The sequence below is a fragment of the Rhea americana genome, unplaced genomic scaffold (genome assembly GCF_003343005.1).
Source record: "Rhea americana isolate MKP2758 unplaced genomic scaffold, rheAme1 scaffold_3, whole genome shotgun sequence".
NCBI classification, from domain to species: Eukaryota; Metazoa; Chordata; class Aves; order Rheiformes; family Rheidae; genus Rhea; species Rhea americana.
In genome coordinates, this window is record NW_028186423.1 from 1,377,288 (window position 1) to 1,396,714 (window position 19,427).

General features: G+C 34.5%; 1 protein-coding gene across 1 annotated transcript in view; it reads left to right on the forward strand.

Moving 5' to 3' along the window:
- VWA8 (von Willebrand factor A domain containing 8) overlaps positions 1-19,427 on the forward strand; it is a 184,911-nt gene that overhangs the window by 41,677 nt on the left and 123,807 nt on the right. Inside the window, exons 10-14 of the mRNA XM_085309462.1 lie at positions 2,374-2,505; positions 3,865-3,996; positions 4,138-4,215; positions 9,826-9,986; positions 11,335-11,448. Coding sequence (XP_085165588.1) covers positions 2,374-2,505; positions 3,865-3,996; positions 4,138-4,215; positions 9,826-9,986; positions 11,335-11,448 — 617 coding nt within the window. The remainder of the gene's footprint in view (positions 1-2,373; positions 2,506-3,864; positions 3,997-4,137; positions 4,216-9,825; positions 9,987-11,334; positions 11,449-19,427) is intronic.

Genomic DNA, 19,427 nt, shown 5'->3' on the forward strand with positions numbered 1-19,427 from the left:
CTTGTTCTTTTATCATATAAAAGCTTGTTTGTTCTCTTTGACTCAGTCTTTTTCGTGTCTTTTTTAATCTAACCTATCTTCCTCCTTGGATACTGTTTCCTTGCTTCTCAGTAAGGAACTTCTTCAAACYACATAGTTACTCTCTTACAGAGAGTGGGCTAATAGTTCAGAAAACTGCAATCAGCTTTCTTATCTATACAATGTGGTTCACTTCCAAGATCTTTCTGTTCCAAATTGTAGTCTAAGAAAGGGTATTCTTCTCCTTTTATCCCCCAAAGTCTTTTTATAATCCTTGGGGTTTTGCATTAATGAATACTCTTAGAATCAGTACATATCATCAGAGTGGAATCTGTTCTTCAAGCTTCATCTTATTTATCCAGTCTTGTACTTATAGTTCACATTTTGCTTCTGGTGAGACAATTCATTCCTCTTGCTCCATGCAAAACTCTTTCCATCCCTTGTAGAGAATTATCAAAAAAGATCAGTTTTCTTTGGAACCTGCAAACATCTTTTTGACTGGCTTAGCTGTCTTGTGGGCTCAGCAGAGCACCTGTCTACAAATATGTCTCATTTAAAGTCGCTATTCCTATGACCAGCTCGATCACCAGAGCACTCTTTGCAGTTTGCATGATGAGAGATTGCTGATCATTAGATACTTTCGACTGTTCAGAGTCCTCCTGTTTCCTGATTTTTAGTTTGTCTATTCTCACATGTTTCTAGATGTGCAGAATGTGGCCTGGTGATTATGGGCTGCCAAACCTCCTTTCTTGTTTTTGGTAGCTAGCCTTTTCTTTTTCTTTCCTCCTGAGTTTGAGGCAATGAGGCTATCAAAGTATCTTCCAAACTTCCTGATACTTAACATAGTCAGTAGTTGTCCTTCCAAGCCACAAGTATTTTTTCCTGTGCAGCTATTAATTTGGATATTGTGTAGAGAAAATCATTTCTGACTCAGGCAGAATGTCATGTGTTGTACATCCATTTCATGTCACTCTCTGATTCCATATCTAGCTATCATGATCCTAATGTAGAACTGTATCAAGGATATCTCATTCCAAAGGTAACAAAGAGTTCTTTTGCTTGCTACTCCTGTTCAGGAGTAAGTGTAGTAGCTTATTTTTACACTAAGCTGTCAAGTCCAGTGGCAYCTCCTTGCTAACAAGTGATAATTCAAATCTATTGTACAAATACAGTGAGGTTCTGCCCAGAATTACAGAATCCTCTTTCACTGTCCTGATTTGACATCTAAAAGGCTAGCTGTAGGATCCTGAACAACGTTAAAAAATATTTTAGTTTTGCGTGTAAGTGATCTGACCGTATCCGAAACTCCATTAACTTAGTAAGAATATAACAATTTACTAATGAATATAAGATTTGAGACCATTTGAATTCATTTCTTAGAAACATAGTTTGAGCATTTCTTAGAATCATAGTTTGAGATGCTGCTCTGTATGTATTCCTATCTTCTGTTGTTCAGACCTTTAATGGTGTCCGAAGTAGGCTCAGCTGTTACCATTAAAATATAATTTTGGGCTTTTTATTATTATTATTTTACAAAAGTACATTTAACTTAAGTTTTTCATGTATAAACGCCTCTAATTTTGTACTAAGTTTTCCCTCTCCTGTAAAACAAATTTTTAGAGTTTTAAAAATATTTCTCATGCTTTCTATATACAGCATAAAGTAGAGAATATAATATTCAAAGTAGGCTTGGAAAGACAAGTTTTTTGTTCTTGCTATACCCAGAACATACTGAAGGCTTAATTTGTATGAGCTGTCCTCCATTTTCATTGCATGATAAGGCTGTGGAGCTAAGTAAACATAATGTTTGATGTTTATTTTTATTAGTAGTTGGACGTTTTAAATCTGCAATTAGTTATAATGGCCTGCAAAGATCAGTGATCTATTATTACACATGCTAAAGGCTGTTACCTATTTCTGTTATTATTTTAGTCTGTTGACTAAGACGCAGCAAAGTCATGATAGGTCATTTACATTTTAGGTCTGTCACTACAGTCAGATTAAGTAGATGGGTTTTTTTGGTTTGGTTTTAAGTGGAAGTGTAAAATACATGTGCCATCAAAAATTTGAACATAGGTATGTGAATCCTTGTTTCCAAGGATTACTGATACTGTTTAAGACTTACTTGAATTTGTTTTCAACAAATGTAAGCAGCTAGTTCTCTGAATAATGAGCAAATAGAGATTTCGACTCTTCTAGTAATAAGACTCTTAAAGTAAATGAATTTAGGACTTCACAAGAAATTAATCTTGAATATGCTTCTGGCTGTGTTTTCAGGAGGAACAGTTTTGAAAAACAGAGAGCTGTTTTTGATAATTAATTCCTTCTCTCTCGCCCCTGCCCTTAATTCTACAGCGTTTTGAGCTACAGGATTCAAAAAGCCATTTGCTTCCCAGAAGGATTACAAAAGTAGAAAGTGTACATGGAAACAAAACCTTCAGGGCTGATGTAACTGTCCAGATTGGTGAAAAAGAAGTGATCTTCCAGGTATTAATTCATGTATTCATGAAACTATATATATTTAGTTATCATTAATTTAATTGTCTCATCCAGAACTTGACACCTACACTTGATACTGAAACTCATTTGCATCGAATATTTAGTTTTTTAGTAGTGTAACGTGATATTTTTTAGAAGATCATTTAGCTACTGAARTAGTAGATTATGATTAAACAAGATTTTGTCTTTAGATAAACTCACACTTTTCTACCTTTTATTCATTTAAGTATCTTGTATTAAAACAAATGCTGAAGAACAGACGAAAGAAAAATTTTTAGATTTCCTTTTTTTTAATTGGATTGGCATTACACAGAGTACACGTGATGCTCTTGGTGCTGCTTTCTCTTTTTCTTTTAATAGAAACAATAGTCTGTCTACACCTCACATAGAACATTACCAAGTACTTATTACATTTTAACGTAGAATATTGGGAAAAGAGAACAAAAGTAATTACATCAAATATGATTAGTCTGATTTTCTTCCAATGAAGTTTGTGGCCTGTTGATGGTGAAATAAGGTCTTGTTGAAGAAACAGATGCTGATCTAAGAATTTGAAGTGAATGCTTCATTTGAAGAGACTAGAGAGTCTCTGTAAAGGAAGTGAATTGATGGGACTCAGAAAGAGATCGTAACTGTATTGGTGAGGAATGTCCTCAGAGAGTTTGTACTGTGACAAGATAAAAARGGGAACAGCAGCAAACAGGAATTTGTCAGAAAAAGGTGCAACTGTAAGTATTTGATTGGGCTCTTTTCTGAGGAAAAGATTTTTGCTTTCATTTAACCTGTATATAGGTGATACCTGCTGAAAGTTTGTCTGCAGAATATATGTCTTTGGAAACACAAAGACATAAGGAGTTTGCAGATGGAGCTATTTTCAGACTAAACCAGGAAGTAGGATTAGAGCAAGTGTCTTAATGTGGAGAACAACTGAATATTGCTACTCTTCAAAGCTCTAACCAGAATAATCCCTTCAATTTTTCACAATACAGCTTGCCTCTTCTCTTATTTCTCTGATAAGAAATAAGGAATTATATTGATGATTTTTGTTTTAGATCTAACATGAACAGCCTCAAGGTCTTTGTAGACCCAAAGACTACTGTTCAATTGGTTAACATTCCCTTTTTTCTTTTTTTTTCTTTTATTATTAAAAGTAGAAAAGGGAAGAGTGAAGGCAATTGGGTCTTAAAAATTATACAATGTTAATTTTAAAAATGAAGGATTTAGATTTGATAGATGACAATTATCAGCAAGCTATTACATGATTTTTGCTGAAGTGTAACCCAGTCCACATGAAGTCTAAACCTATCACTGTATAGTTTATTTAGCATTTTGTTTTTTTCCGTATAGGTTCCAGYTGGGACTGGACCATTAAAACATTCTGGATCAGACTCTTTCATAAGGACTCCCAGCCATAACCAACTATTGGCAGAAATGATGCAATCCCATATGGTTAAAGATATGTGTTTAATTGGAGGAAAAGTAAGAATTAAWTTTTTTTTTGTCTTTCATTTTTCTTGTTTCCTAGGACATAATATAGGTTTGTTTTTATTTTTTTTATTTTTATTCTCTCTTTTTCCTTTTYTTTTYTTTTYTTTATTTTTAATTTTTTTACTTTTTTAGGGCTGTGGCAAAACAGTTATTGCTAAGGAGTTTGCTGATATTCTAGGATACAGCATAGAACCTATCATGCTCTATCAGGTAAGTAAATTATTTGCTGATGTTTTTAATGTATGCTATTTCATTTTAATATAGTCCAAAATATAACACACAGAGGAGGATTCTCTGTGTGAGATGGAGTCTTTATATACAACTGCAGCTTTTAAAATCATTGGTACAGGGGAAAAAAACAAAGGACAATGAAGACTTAAAAGATAGCGAAGTTTTCTGATCATTGTTGGACATTTTTTACTCTYTTTGTTAGAATATTTGTCTGTAAAATCTTTTCTGATTTGCAGGGCTAGATACTATACAGCCAAGGTGATATGGGTAGTACACTGTTACATATTCTTCAGCTCTGATACTGCTTTACTTCATTATATTGACTTCATTATGAATACAAAAGAAAGATAACTTACATAAACAAAAAAGTATGGAGAATCATTTAAAGGAATAATTTTTCTCCTAGCTGAAAACAGAAAACAGTTGACAACTTGTGCTGTGATTTATCATGACTGACTATCATAAAGAAAATTTTGTCTTTTTTTTGTCTTCTCCTCTTTGGATTTTTTTTCCCTTTGAAGTGTGTTTCCTGCCTTTAGGTCAAAGTGATTCCCGCTTGTAATTGCATGTTAAATGGCCCCGGAAGACCTTTTCTCCTTCCTTTTCTGTTTGTCCATATTTTGTGTAATTTTATAATGGAATTCTCCATTATCAGTAGTATTTTATTATTATTCTTGAAGGCAGTTTCTTTGTTGTATTGAGAATGCAAAATGGCTTTTATGTTTGTGGGGATTTTTTTAAAGTTATTTTTTTATGTTCCATAGACTTAATCTTTCTCTTGTTTTTTCTGGTTTGTTTCTTCTATTGCCAAGATCTCTTGATGTTGATTTTTTTATGATGCCTAACACACGTACTTTTTTWAAAAAAAATGTAATTTCTGTGCTTTTTCTTTACTTACATTTCTGTTTAGACCAAAGATTTCAGGTGTGACAGAGATGTGTTGCAGTAATATACATTAATATGGTACACTATTCACAGGTATTATAACAAGCAGGCAGTAATCTTCAGTCTGTAGCCTCGTTGTTACCGATTTACTCATGTTGTGATCTAGGGTTTTAATATAAATGTGACTTTAAAGATAATTTTGGGGGACAGTGTTCATAAACATTTTTTGTAAGACACACAACCAGTTGACTTAGATGTCATCTTACTCCATGACTGTCATTCTAAGGCAAGAAGGAAGAAYTGAGAAGTCCTTAGGGCCTCAGGGGCCTTAGAAGGTAGTGGTAAGGAGCTTGTTGTATTGAGAATGTTTTTAGCAAGTTGGAGGAGGAAATTTACAATAGTGGAAAAGATTGGGGCAGAATAAATGTTTTGAATGAGTTGATATTAAAGTTTGGATTTAAAAAAATTAAGGTGGAGGAAGTAGTAGTGATTCCAAAATGTTTGGATGTACAGAATAGCAAGGGAATGAAAAATTTCAGAGCAGTCAGTTGTCATAGAGTGTAAGTAAGAGTAAATGTGGAGCTGTGAGGCTGCTGTAGGTCTAGGATTTTTTTCTTTGCTTTTATCTGGAAAATTCTTCAGATTTTCTCAYGGCACTTACTGTTTTGCAAACCCCAAGTTCTGTCATGTTTATCTGTGATCTTCCATTGCTAGTAGTCACTTTCTACTTGTTTGGACAGAATTGTCTGTTTTAGTTCTTAATGCATTCTAACCTGAAACAGGGAAAAAATGAGAGAAAATAGGAGAGAAAAATAGTAATGCTGATGGACACGGTCTTCTGTTTCCCTGAATAGCTGAGAACCTCCCCAAACAGGTTCCTGCTGCTTTTGCATCCCACAAGATGCCTTTTACTAATAAAGGCACAGGCCCTGAGTATATGTCTACATAGGTGGGCTCACACAGATGAGAGCTCTTCTCCCATGCTTTAACCCAACCAGATGTGAACTGATTTGCATTCAAAAACCAGATCGCCTCATCAGCGTGATGTTGTGTTCGTGCTAATATACTTGGCTTCTCAGGAATGCCTGTTACCCTGTGTACAGTGGTGTATTAAGATAGRTGCGTGGTTTCTGAGCCAGAATTGTGTGCAGCCAGCCTGCATACTACTTTCTGCACTTGTCCATGGAAACATGTTTTGAATCTCCCCAGGAAAATAACTTGACAAACCCCTTTAAGGACATACCCAGCCTAGCTCTTGTTTCGTTGTATGCAATATGATTGGATACTCATCACGAAAATTAGAGACTTATTTGGGCTAGATAATGTGGCCAGTGTTTCTCAAGGTCCTGCCTTTAAARTAGAACACCTTTGCTGAAAAGGAACTGAAGACTTCCCCTTAGGAGACACATGCGAAGGAGAGCTGACAAAGAAATTGGTTACTGAGCAAGCGTCCTTCTTGCAAAAGGATCTGTAATTCCTCCAGARATAAAATCTAGGTCAAGGGCTTGAACTAGTTCCCATCACAGTGAACCTTTCCTTTGATTTTGCCAGGATTTCAAGTGCAAAGGGCAGAGATTTTTATAGAGAGATTTCTGGGGTTTTTTTTGTAATACTACACATAGTTGTGAAGGCAAGCAAATAACTAGTTTTGAGTGCATGATTGAGTATAAACTAATATGTAGTTGTTTGTCTCTGTATACATGGATTCCCTATATACAATATCTGAAATATTCTCGAAAGTTATTAAATGAAGGAAAATTTAAAACATGATTGAATACATCTGAAATGTGCATGTTTTCATACATTTTAAGAAATACATTTGTTTTTCTTAAGAAATGTAATAACATTAGATGCTTTTACATAGCATATTAATAATAATTTAATGTCAGAACAAATATTCAATATGCTAATTCATTCAATAATTGGGCAATTAAGGCAATGAGAAGTTAGATTCTGTAAATCTAACAGATTTTAGTTTAGGTTAAAAAAATTTTTTTTTTGAGAGATAGACAAATTGCTCTAAGTCGTTTCTAAAATTTTTCATATTTGCTTCATATTTTTTTTCTGTCTGAAGTTGATTTATGAACTTGAACAATGTGGAAAGGGATATTTCTTTATATTGATTTCACAGGAGAAAATGAAGGGCACTTTGAAAGCTTTTATACCATGAGATAAGAATCAACTTTATCTAAACCAGGGATTCCCAAACCTTTTTGCATTTAGATCATCTTTTATAGTAGAAATTGTCCCGTAGAACAATTACGGTCTCATTTGTGATCTTTTACATCATTATTTTGATTTCTGATATGTAAAATTCTTTGTGGACAGATTGACAAAGCAAAGGCATTTTAGGTAAGATATATTTTAGTTATCCCTTACTGCAGTTAAGCAGCGGCAAACGAGAAGCAGCAGCAAGCCAGTTTTTTGTGGACTGTAGCTTGGGAACTTATAGTTTAAAAAGCTTAAAATAAAACTTTTCGGGGGGGAAATTGTGTTTTTATACTGATACTATAACAATTTTCCAACAACTTACTCCTTCCTTTCTAAAACAATCTTACGTACATTGCTAGTGTTTGTGTAGTGTGATGTTTGTTTCTAGGATTTCTTTTTTTTTTCTTTTTATGTATGACCTCATAATTTTTCTTTACAAATTCCTTCCTATTTTTTATTTGGGAAATATTAACAAAATGTGAGTCCAATTGGCATGAAAAGCAGGAAACAGATTTCTTCACCTTGTAATTGCCAAGAACATGATTATCACGGAGAGAGTCATGAAAAACAGCTAATTTGGAGGCTTTTATTGCTATTGCTTCTAAAAGGAGTTCGATACACCCTTCTTGTTTTCTCTACTGAATTTTGTGTGACTCATCTGAAGACTTTTAACTAAAAACTTTGCTCTGTATCACATCATTTATGCCTTATTCCTTTTTTTCTCCATTTCAGAGGTATTTTAGGAAATAAATGATAAGCAAGGTAATAATACACTTAAACTACAATGATTTATAAAAGAAGATAAGAATTTTGTGTCCTAAGGAATATAATTTTATCATCGCTTTGCCCAAAGTAAGAATGAAACATTTTTAATTCATAGACTCCTTATGTCCCTCTCAAAGGGAGGGTTTTTTTGCATGAGAGTATTATAATATGATATTGTATAATATATAATTTAAAAAACTGATTAGGAATTTAATACTGTAAATCATGTAAATCACTATTATCACTAGAATYACTGCAAGAACTTAGCCCTGAAACAAGCCSCTTACAGAGAATGTGCAAATATTAGCGAATGATACTTTTCTTTAATGTCACTAAATTGAATCTGATGCAAGCATTTAAATTATGGTATAAACTCTTTTTTTATTATTTCAGACAATATTTTCTGGCCAAGTACACTTCTGAGTTTATCTCCAGATAATTAATGCATGATTCTTCAGATGTCTATCTGTTCAGTGCATGTAGACAACATTATATATAGCACAGTAGACTCCTGATCAATTAATACTAGACACAGTTTCATTCCCATAGAGGTATCTTGTCAGAAGGTGTCTTAGTTTTATATTCTGTTATACAGCATTTACTTACTAGAGAATGCACGTAAAACTTTTCACACAAGTCATAAAAATACTCGTATTTTTCTCTGTCTTTGATWTAAAAAAAATGTATTTCGAATTGGTTTTTAGAAAAGAACAAACAGGATTAAAATCTAAAAGTAAAAAAAAATGGCTGTTTTTATGGATCTGAATGAGAGGCTTTAAATTATACAAATGTGGAAGCATTGAAGGAACCAGACTTTGTCCTGTTATTTTAAGGCTTTTAAGGAAATGCAGAAAGAGGAAATGATTCAAGCCATATGACGTAACATATTCTATTTTTATTCTTTGAAGTTCAAATGGTTTGCAGTTGTAAAAAGGATGCATGCAAAAGCTGCAACTGCAACAGAAAATATTTTTCTCATCTGATTTTAGGTTAAGTTCTGCTCAGCCTGAGGAAGGAATTTCAACTTTCAGGTCACAAAATGGCTATTAAGGTTTTCTTTGTTGTTCTAGTGCGTACCTACTATAATGGAACATCTGAAATATGTATGGTGGAGGATATACTAGCTTTTACTTTTGATTGTCATTTATCCCTAAAATATTATTTTGTGATACTCTGTACTTGCARTATTTTGCAAAGTATGTTTTTTGTGTCTGTTCACCTCCTTTCTTACTCTGTCCTTTCTTCTGTGATGTTTCCACTGTATTTTCCATGTGAGAGTTAGAATGTTCTACTTCTTTGTGTTATGATCTCACTTGAAGATTAATGATGAAATCTTTTCTTTTTCAGCTTCTGTCTGTATAAAATGAATGACGTTTGTTTATTACAGGTGTAAATTGCTGCCCCCTTCTGTACACAAGGCTGCATACAAGTTGTCATATGCTTGTATTACACTTAAGGAAAAAAAAAGGCTTTTGTTCCAGTTTCAAAAAGACAATATTAACAAGTCTAGACCTATGAGAGAAGACTATTTAGCATTTTGTTTGTTGGTGTATGTGCGTTGGTGTGTATTTCTGGTATTCTTTGGAAAAGTAATTTAAGATTTCCTGCTAATCTGCCTTGGGTATATTCTCAGAAAAAAATAAATGCAGCTTTGAGGAAGAAAATAGGCACTTGTAGATGAATAAGACACCATACAAATATATTCTTCTGATGAATTGATACTTACAGGATATGACAGCTAGAGATTTGCTGCAGCAAAGGTATACTCTTCCTAATGGAGACACTGCTTGGAGACCATCGCCACTTGTTACTGCTGCCGTGGAAGGAAAGCTTGTTATTCTTGATGGCATTCATCGAATTAACCCTGGCACTCTAGCTGTTCTTCAAAGGTCAGGATGTGAACATGTATAAGTTGGGTGCATGTGATCTGCTTACTGAGGGCATACATACTAAGAAATCAAGTTTTATCTAGTGAATACAACTATAACTTCAAGAAATCTGTAAAAATCAATCTGAACATTGAAGTTTTATAAAGTGTGTAACATTTAATCTTTGCATACTTGAAAGCAGAAGCAATTCTTTCATGTTCCTTATAAGTCTATACTAATACTGGATATTTCAGCTGTTGGATAATATTGCGTGTGTTCTTCTTTGAATTGAAGAATAAGCCAGATTTTACCCTTACTAAAGTCATGAAACCTGAAGATGAATAATACATGCACAATGATTTGAAAATGAAAGATCTGTCAGAAAATGTATTCAATACTTTGAATGCATTCTGCTGCTAAATAAAGTATATGATTATTACAGTCATATATAAACCATACTTTGTATCCATTGCAAAAAATGCTTTGTAAACATTATTTCAATAAATTGAATACATTTGAATAAAATTAATGTATAAATAAATTTATAATAATAGAAATAGTGCATAATAATATAAATGCTTAAGTAGATTTTGAATACGTTAAATTGAATTCAATAATTTCAATAAAAATAAATTAAATTTTCCAAAGACACAAATAATAATAGCAGATAGTATGTTAATCAAAATAATAATAATCCATACTATCAGGTCAAATTTTTCTGCTATTTCAGTTTCCTGCACCATATAATGCCTTTCATTAATTTAAAGAAATCACCAGCTTTAAAAGCAGTCGCTTGCAAAAACATTTTGTGACTACTTTTTTTATTGCATTTATGCACAGATACAGAATAGAGAATGATTCATGCCTGTTTTTCTCCTCATAATCGGTTTAGTTTTCTCTTCCGATTTTTCTTTCAACATCATGTGTCATATCTATCTATGTACACAGAATGAACTCCTACATGAAAAAATAAAAGATGGATTGGTATGTATATTAGCATTTAAGCCAACCAAAATATTTTTCTTCAAGAAACAAAAAAGTATAGTACTCTCTAATAGTATAACAAAATGGCTGCGTTCTATGCCCTTTATGCACACTGTACTGATAAGATGGAAAATTTTCTTCATTTTCTAATCATAGCTATTTAAACTAAATTGACTGACTTTGCACTGAAACTATTTGCTTTCGCAAATTATTTTACCTCCACATGTGGGTGCATCTTAATTAGCATAACTTTTTCTTTGATTGAAGTACTATAACCTAAGTTTTAACTGAGGTAGCTATTTAAAGAAGCAGTAGGTGAAATAAGTATTTTAAGAAGCAGTCAAATTTTAGATAAAGTTTACTTTTTTTTTTCTCCGCCAAACAGGCTAATTCATGACAGAGAACTAACTCTCTATGATGGCACCAGATTATTAAGGGAAGATAGGTATCAAAATTTAAAAGAAGAATTACAGGTCTCCGATGAGAAACTACAGGAAAGGTAATGTGTTTGCTGCAGATACTGAATGCAAACAGTATTTCGTACTGTAAAGAGCTTAATCTCCTTTTTTATTACAAGAACATCTTGCAGAATGCTTTCCTCTTAAACTGATACTTTTTAATCACTGGGAGAACATATTTTGAAAGTCAGTTTCCTCATGAGCCTTTTTCCTTTTGTGGTATGAAAAAATTATATCCTGTGTAGAGTGCTCAAACTAAAAGAAAAGCATTTAACATCCTTTAACAAAAGCAGTTAGAAATTGAAAAGAAGTAAGTAAGTATAGAAAAGTAAGTATAGAAAAACATTGATATAAAAGTATATAGTATTTTGGAACATTTTATTAGGGGCATCTCAAAATTAAGCTAAATTAAAGTAAAATATAACTTGTTACTTTCTTTTGCATCAATAGCTAGAAAGCTGATATTTAATTTACAACTAGTAAGAGGCAGGAAATCCTAAGGATGGGTTGGGACCCGTTATGCTTATTCTTTTTGTTTCTTCACTTCCACTTGTCTGCTAGAAACATCCTACATATAGAAACTTTTTCTAGTCCTCTTATGGCCATATTTGATACAGTGTCAAACACTGCTGACCAATTTCAATTAATGGGAAAGATTTTGTTGATTGTGTTCCAAAACAAATACAATCTTAAGACTCAGTTATATATGAAATAAGTCATCTGTCAGGAGCTAAACCCAATGTAATACTTAAGTGTCTCTAATCTCTGAATAAACAATTGAAGTTCTGTGTCAGWTGTCTGTGTTCACATTTGCGATGGGGGATGTGCATGTGCCTGTGCTTGCGATATGCTTTTTAGCCCTATTAGTACTGGTAGAGGTACACTCATGATGTTCACCTCTTGACATGTACCCCCTTCTATTTCTCTAAATTGTCTTGCTGAATCAGATTTTTCCTTTGTCTTGATTTAGAAAAGCTGATTTTTTTTTACTGCCAGATTGTTTTGTTATTTTTTGTTTGCTTTAGACTGAAAATACTGCATTTTGTAAGAACTGTATTTTAAGTCTTCTGTAGCATTAATTTTGATTATGTCAGTATGGTGTAATATAAACCTGCTGGTTGCAAATTGTATCCAGCCTGCTGAGGCCATATACCCAACTAGATGGGCATGCCCTATGTTTGTTTTATTTGAGTAAAGAAATACATACCAAGAAAGTGTTCAGTTTGCCATGATTTTAAGCCCAGGCTTTGAAAAGAGAACCAWAAAAGGCTCCAAGGCATCACGTTGGAGTGCATCCCAATTTTGCATTGGACTTTGTACTTTAAAATAGATCCAGTCAYTGTACTGGTTATTCTTGTCTCTGATCCCGATGTCCATGGTCTTGTCCGAGCAGAATGGCAGACGTTGTGTTAACTGCAAGGTGCCTTTTGGCTCATACCARCATATTCTGTTAATCTAGACAGTTGATCAGACATTCATCTTCAGTACTGCTCATTTTTCAGTGTCGAATCTCTCTCTCAAGATTAGAGCTTCACATCTCCCTGTTTTCCTTTTACTGTGGCTTTTTTTTGCAGCAGCAGCCTCCCTTATAAGTGTCAGTGCCTCTTAGACTGTAAGACTCTTCCAGGCTCTGTTCTTTAGTGAGTGTTCTTCAGAACCGTCTTCTCACTATGCCATCTCTATGCAGAGCTTTACTCCCTTTCATTGTCACTGGGCAAGCTTTTGGTTCCCCTGGACGATGCTTATTGTGTGTTGCTGTCGATTACTACTTCGGAGGCCTCATTTTTGTTTTTCCTCAAGAGTGTCCCTCTTTACTTCAGATCCCATTGTACTCCTTTTTTCTAGTCACTTGAATATTTCACAATACGAAGTTCATCGTGAATCATTAAGCCACTAAATGATCCACTTGACTAAAAGTGAGACTGATTTGGGAAGCACCAGAATCAGCTAGCAGCATAGTGTATAGGTGACTTTGTCAGCATCAAGTCCCTGCTTATTCTTAACCTTCAAGTTAAGCCTCTATGTGGTATCCACATTCTGTGTGTGTACCCTGTCACTCGCTTGTTTCTCCCRTTTTCAAAAAGGGGAAAGGCCTTGACTTGTCAGCACAGTAGTTTTTCTCAGTTACCCTGTTGAGGTGGAGTGCTGCTCTGCTGTGGTTTCTCTTTATTTGCCTAAGTTGCATGTTACTGCRTTGTCCAGCTCAGTCTTTTGTGGCTGGACATCCTCAGTGGCTTCACTGAAGATTACTTCTTGACCTTGTGGATTTGTGAAATCTGGCTTTTACCTTCAAATCCATAAATGACTGGTGTCTGTTATCTTGGGTAGGAATACATTCCTGATTGGAATGTATAGATCCTACTTGATCTGAAACTGATCCCCCCCAGCACCCCCTCACACCAAAAAAAAAAAAAAAAAGAGAGAGAGAGAACAAGACAGAGTCTAACCCTGGTAGACATTCTTGCATATCGAAGTTTGACATGACTGCATAACACTACATAACACTCAAGTGTGACCAATTAGCACCATCTTGTTTACAGATGAAAATTCCTGGCAATGGATAAACCAGGGTCCATACTCAGAAAGTCACCTAATTCGAGGTGAAGTCTACTGCCTGGCTCTTGTTCAGCTCGCTCCTATATGGGCTTATTCAACAGAAGCCAAAGTGAAGTGGTGCAAACCTGTACCAACTTTGCTTTTGGCTGCTGTGTCCTTCAGCAACAGTGGACCGCTCTTCAGTGCAGAGGCCGCTGTTCTGCTCCGCTTCATAGTCTTGTGAACTTGAAGACATTTCAGAATCTCACCTTGTTTTTAGTGCCTTATGTATTCTGAAAACATCACTGCCTTTCACTGGCTCCAGGACATGATGTTAGTAGTTGCTCTATCATGTCTGTACTGCAGTCCCCCCTGCTACTTGTCCTTTTCAGTGCCAGTTAACTGTCATGGCAAGCTTCAGTATTTTTCAGTGTTGCAGAACAGCTATGCGGGAGGAGGCCTTTTCTCCAGATGCTTTGTCATTGAAAGAGGTCGGGGTACTGACAGCTGATTTAATCACAGTCTAAGGAAACAGGATGGTGCAAACCATCCCTCCGTTGCCTGCAGTAGATTGGTTTATAGGGGAGTTAAACAGAATACATTGTAGCTTGAATTTATTAGCAGATTTGCTGGGCAAATTCTTATCTCTAAATCCTGAGTGGGAAATGCTTTCCATATCAATGAGAAATACTGTCTCTCTTGCTGTGTGTCTATGGCTATGACTAGTGGCCTCAGCTGTGCTTCTGATGTTAGGGCAAGACAGAAAACAGAGGTTTACTTATCCTGATATTCTGGATTTGATTAAAGTAATTCTGGTACCGCTATTCTTTATTTGTCTTGTAGATTCTATACTGTCATTCCAGGTCTGCTGAGACTAAACCTGGCATGTGCGCTGAGTGCACCTTAAAACTACTCCTCTTCCTTTCTAGTAAGGGAGTTTCCTATGGAAAATAGTTTCAAGTTTCATTTGAACTGGGAAATAAATTTTTTTTTAACCCTAAATCACATTCATACAAGCTGAGGCTTCCATTCCCATTTGTATATTGGGAACTAATATACGTATTTTAAATATGGTATATAGAATACATATTTTACAGTTAAAATATTTTATTATTAAACTTTTTATTATCTACTACCTACAGAAAAGGGAGTATTTCTGAAAGACCAGAATTTGGAGTAATGATGCCGAAAGCTTCATTAGGAAATCATTAGATTAGGAGAGAGCAGGTCATCTTCAAGAACTGGAGAAAAGCAATAGCTGGAGCAATAGCTGAGATAGACTGAGATGGACTGATACCTAACTGCTATTTGGAAGAAGAACCAAATATACGGGGTACATGTGCAATTTCTTTTTGGGGACAGCTTTGCTGAGTAAGGGTGTTGTTGATTTTAGTTACATTTGTCATAATGTAGTTTGCAGTTTCTCTCTGGAGCACTGCTTGTAACCATTCATGAAATACAAAATATCTCACTGTTGCTCTCCATTCCCTTGCCTTAAAACTCCTAGTGAGGTGATTACTTGCAGCCAGATTCTTCTGCAAACTAGATAAATACAAATACGTTTTCCATAATGGAAAAAAAAGAACTTATGATAACTGAAGTGTTTTAATAGACTACGTGGACTCAGTACTTGAATGGATTTTTACAACAGAATTTCCAGTAAATAAAATCTATTCCATTATAATGGAGTGGAGTACTCTTCCCTAACCAATAAGCCAAAACTCCTGTAAATGTTTTTTACACAGATTTGCACACACCTGAAGATTTTTCAAGTTCTAGGAGGAATATTTGAGATAGTAATAGAGAGATTTTAGGCAATCATTCAGAGAAACAAAAAATTTTACTAAGCTTTCATGCAATCAATTCTGTCTGAAAATATTTGATAATAAAATAAAGAGGATGGGAATGGGAATTTTGCAATGGGAAAAAGTAATGGCAATATTTTTTTCACTTTTAGTGCCTTTCTTTTTTAGCTTTTCAGGTATTCACTTGTGTGGTAGAATAGAAAGCTGAATATAACAGAAATATATATATTAGAAATATAATAGAAAGCTGAGTGTAACCCATAACTTAAGAGAACTTCCAACACAGATAAATCAAGAGAGTTTTTTTCTTTTTTAATAAAGGGTGGCATTTCAGATCACAATATGATCTGAAGAATTTGCATGCCTTTATCAAGAATGTAAACAGTATTATACTAAAGAATGTGAACACTATTAAACCATTACATTCTTTGTAATAAGACTGGATAAAGAGAAGAGTATTCTTTGGTGTTCAGAGTGGTTTGAAGTTTTGCAGATTAGAAATAATATTATTAAATTTAGTGAAATTTCATTTAAAAGCTTTAATTACCTAAGAGTTAATAGAATATATTCTTATTTAAAATGATTCTAATTGGTATCATGTAGTTGTATGTTTCACTGAATATTTCTTTGCATTTCCACATCTGTAACGTCCWCAAGTGTTTTTTTTTTTTTTTTTGAAAAGGCTTTATACTGGTGGGTGCAATAGTTCTATCAGGAATGACAAATACAAGCAGCAGGTTTGCCCGTGTGAAATTGTAGGAAACTGCTTGCCTTGGTAAAAGCCTATAAGCTACAATAACAAGATCTTGTAACTAGCAGTTGGCACTGAATATTTTTCCTCTAGTGTTTCTTGGGCCAGATTGGCTGTGCAGTTAAGTTAGCAAATAGTTGCAGTAAAATGGAATTCAGTCACTTAAAGAAACTTAGTACTTTTGTTTATGAAATTTGGGGGGAGGGGAAAAAAAGATGCTCTTGAAAAAGTGACAGACAGTGCTTATAGTGCTTAAAAATCTTTTACATAGAAGGGAATTGCAGCTGCTGATTCCTTAATCATTTAGCAATTGTATGTTAATTTTCCTGAATAGGTTCAAAGATTAAGAAAAAGTGTATTCAACCACTGATTCACAGTGTGTATTCAAGAACTGTGCATAGAATTCCTTATGTAATCATCAATTACTGATTACTTCACTGAGACAGTTTAAAGGTGGCATACAACCTTCACAAGACAAGCGATGACGTGCTAGTTTGTTGTATGAAGCAGTATTTTAACGGATTTGAATGGATATTTTGGCTTTGGGTTTTTTTCTCCCCATGCAGGAAGTCTTTGGTGTGGTGAACAGAAAAGCAGCTATTTCAGGAAAATCTAGACATATGTATGTAATAGGATTGTTCAAAAGCTAAAAGAAGTCGCTCATAATGCTTGGGTAGTCTTAGTGCCTTGCAGACAGTGGATTATTTTCCATGTGACTAAGTTGAAAGGGAACACATAGAACAGATGAGAAAAATATCAAACGTGGCAGGAAGTGAATTTTGTAGGAAATAGATTTTCCAATATATTAAATTTTTAACTAGTTCTGTTTTCTAACTTTTTTTCTCCTCCTCCTCAGCTTTGTGATTTTCCAGATAAAGTAATCTGTTAATGTTAGAGTATTATGAAGTTGAAGAAAAAGAGCAAGGAAACTAGAACAGGTCATTTTGTGGTCCTATTATTATAAAAATTCCCAACTCATAAAATTGTTCGTGTTTTGATTTTAGTAGAATAGGAGATTTATGAAATCATGTACAAGGAAGAGACAACAAAAACAGTTTGCTTTTGCAAGGTGGCCTTAGGAACACTGTTCTGCATCTTTTTTAGAAGTGGCTTCAGTTGCTCAGGACAGCGTGTCAATTACAAGAAAATCTTTCCTTAAAATTGTCCTGAGTGAACTGCATTCTTGACATCTTTTCAAGCAAGGTGGTGGTATTCCTTCTTGGAATTAAACACTGATGGCCAGAGAAGGACATAGATGTTACTAGCCCATTGGTACCCCCCTCTGTCTCTGTTGTTAGTAAACATTTAATAGAAAAAGGCTAAAGACTTTCTGCATTAATAAATTAACATCAAATCCTCCCACTGTGTTTGAGGCTCATTAATTTAAAAGGTGCCAAATTTTTAACAAGATACATACTTGACTTTCATCTGCAAAGAATAAAAGATATCAAGGATCTCTGTTTTATAGAATGTGGCTCCACRTATAAACTCTTCTGTGTTCCCTTAGGGAACTGCTCTTGCAATGCTATAGAAYAACTTCCTCCACAGTCACCATGCTGGAAGCTGGGAACTTGCAGTGCGTTGCAGAATTGAGTCATTTGTTTTAGGAATAGTTAACATTTCCAACTTTGCAAACATCAGTCCAAGCTATAGGCTTTTGAAGTAGCCAAATATTCATGTTTACAAACTGGAAACCTRCAGCAGGGATGTTGTAATATGTCCATGTCTAAAGAGAAATCAGTAACTTAAACTGATATTGCCATTTTAGTATGCCTTGACTTTGCTTCTCCTTTCCACACTATCCCCATCGTGCCTTTTGRGTTAGGCAGTGATGCAAGAGAAATGTCTTTCTGTTGCTAGGAAAATCTGACTGCTTCTTGTGCCCTCTTATGGTATTGTAGAAGGTCCAGAATTAGTCCTTGGAATTTAGGTTGATTAATGGAAGGGGCCATTTTTCTTACTAATAACGGAGGGAAAGATGAGTCTGGAATTTATTTTATTTATCCTAGCTAGGAAATATTTTCTTCTGTAATAAGGTTGGTTATGTTCTCTGACCTCTTTTATGCTTATTGGTAGTGACATTCCCATTGGTTCCTCTTTCATGTGATGTTTTCAGACATCTACTTCTATTTTTATCAATCAGAGAGTAGCTTCTAGGCTTACGACTTTCAGCTCAGAGTAAATGATGCCACCTCCTGTGTTTGCTTTGATAAAAGTGGCTGTTGACTATATTCASTCCATTGTCTCAGAATTTTATTATTGTAACTAGCAAGTCAACCAACTACACAGTGGATTTAGTAATACATATTTAAGGGACATATTTTGTCTTCAGATTTTCTTGCTTGTATTATCATTTCCATGTAAATTTAGCCAAGAAGAATGCTTGCCTCTAAATGTTCTGATGTCAAACATTATAATTATATGCAAAATGACACTTGATAACAGGCATAGCTAGCAGTGTAAGCTATCTAATTCCACTTCACCACTTCACTTGCTCTTTTTTTTTTGAACAAATTAATGGCTGTTATTTTAATAAGAATACTGAGAAATTAATTGTCAAAACAGGCTCTTCTTGCAAAATTTGATTGACTTTTAAATGTGATTTATTACTGTCCAGTTGCTTCTAGAGATGGTGCCATTGTGCTAATTGAGTACCAATAAATTCCTAATTCAAAGAGGTGGTAATCTTAAATAAGGCAGTCAAAAGATATGACAATGTCACAACCTAAAAGCAAGGGAGTGGCCTTACACTGCCCTAATAAATGCATCTAAAAGTTATACGTTTAAGTCTGCGGTAGTCACACTATGACCTGTTATATTCAGTGGACTGAAATAGGCAGGCATCTAAAACACTGTTACTCACCAAATCTTCCAGTTTTAGAACTAGGTAGCATTCACTGAATCTAGCAGATCAGTTCCATATAGATTA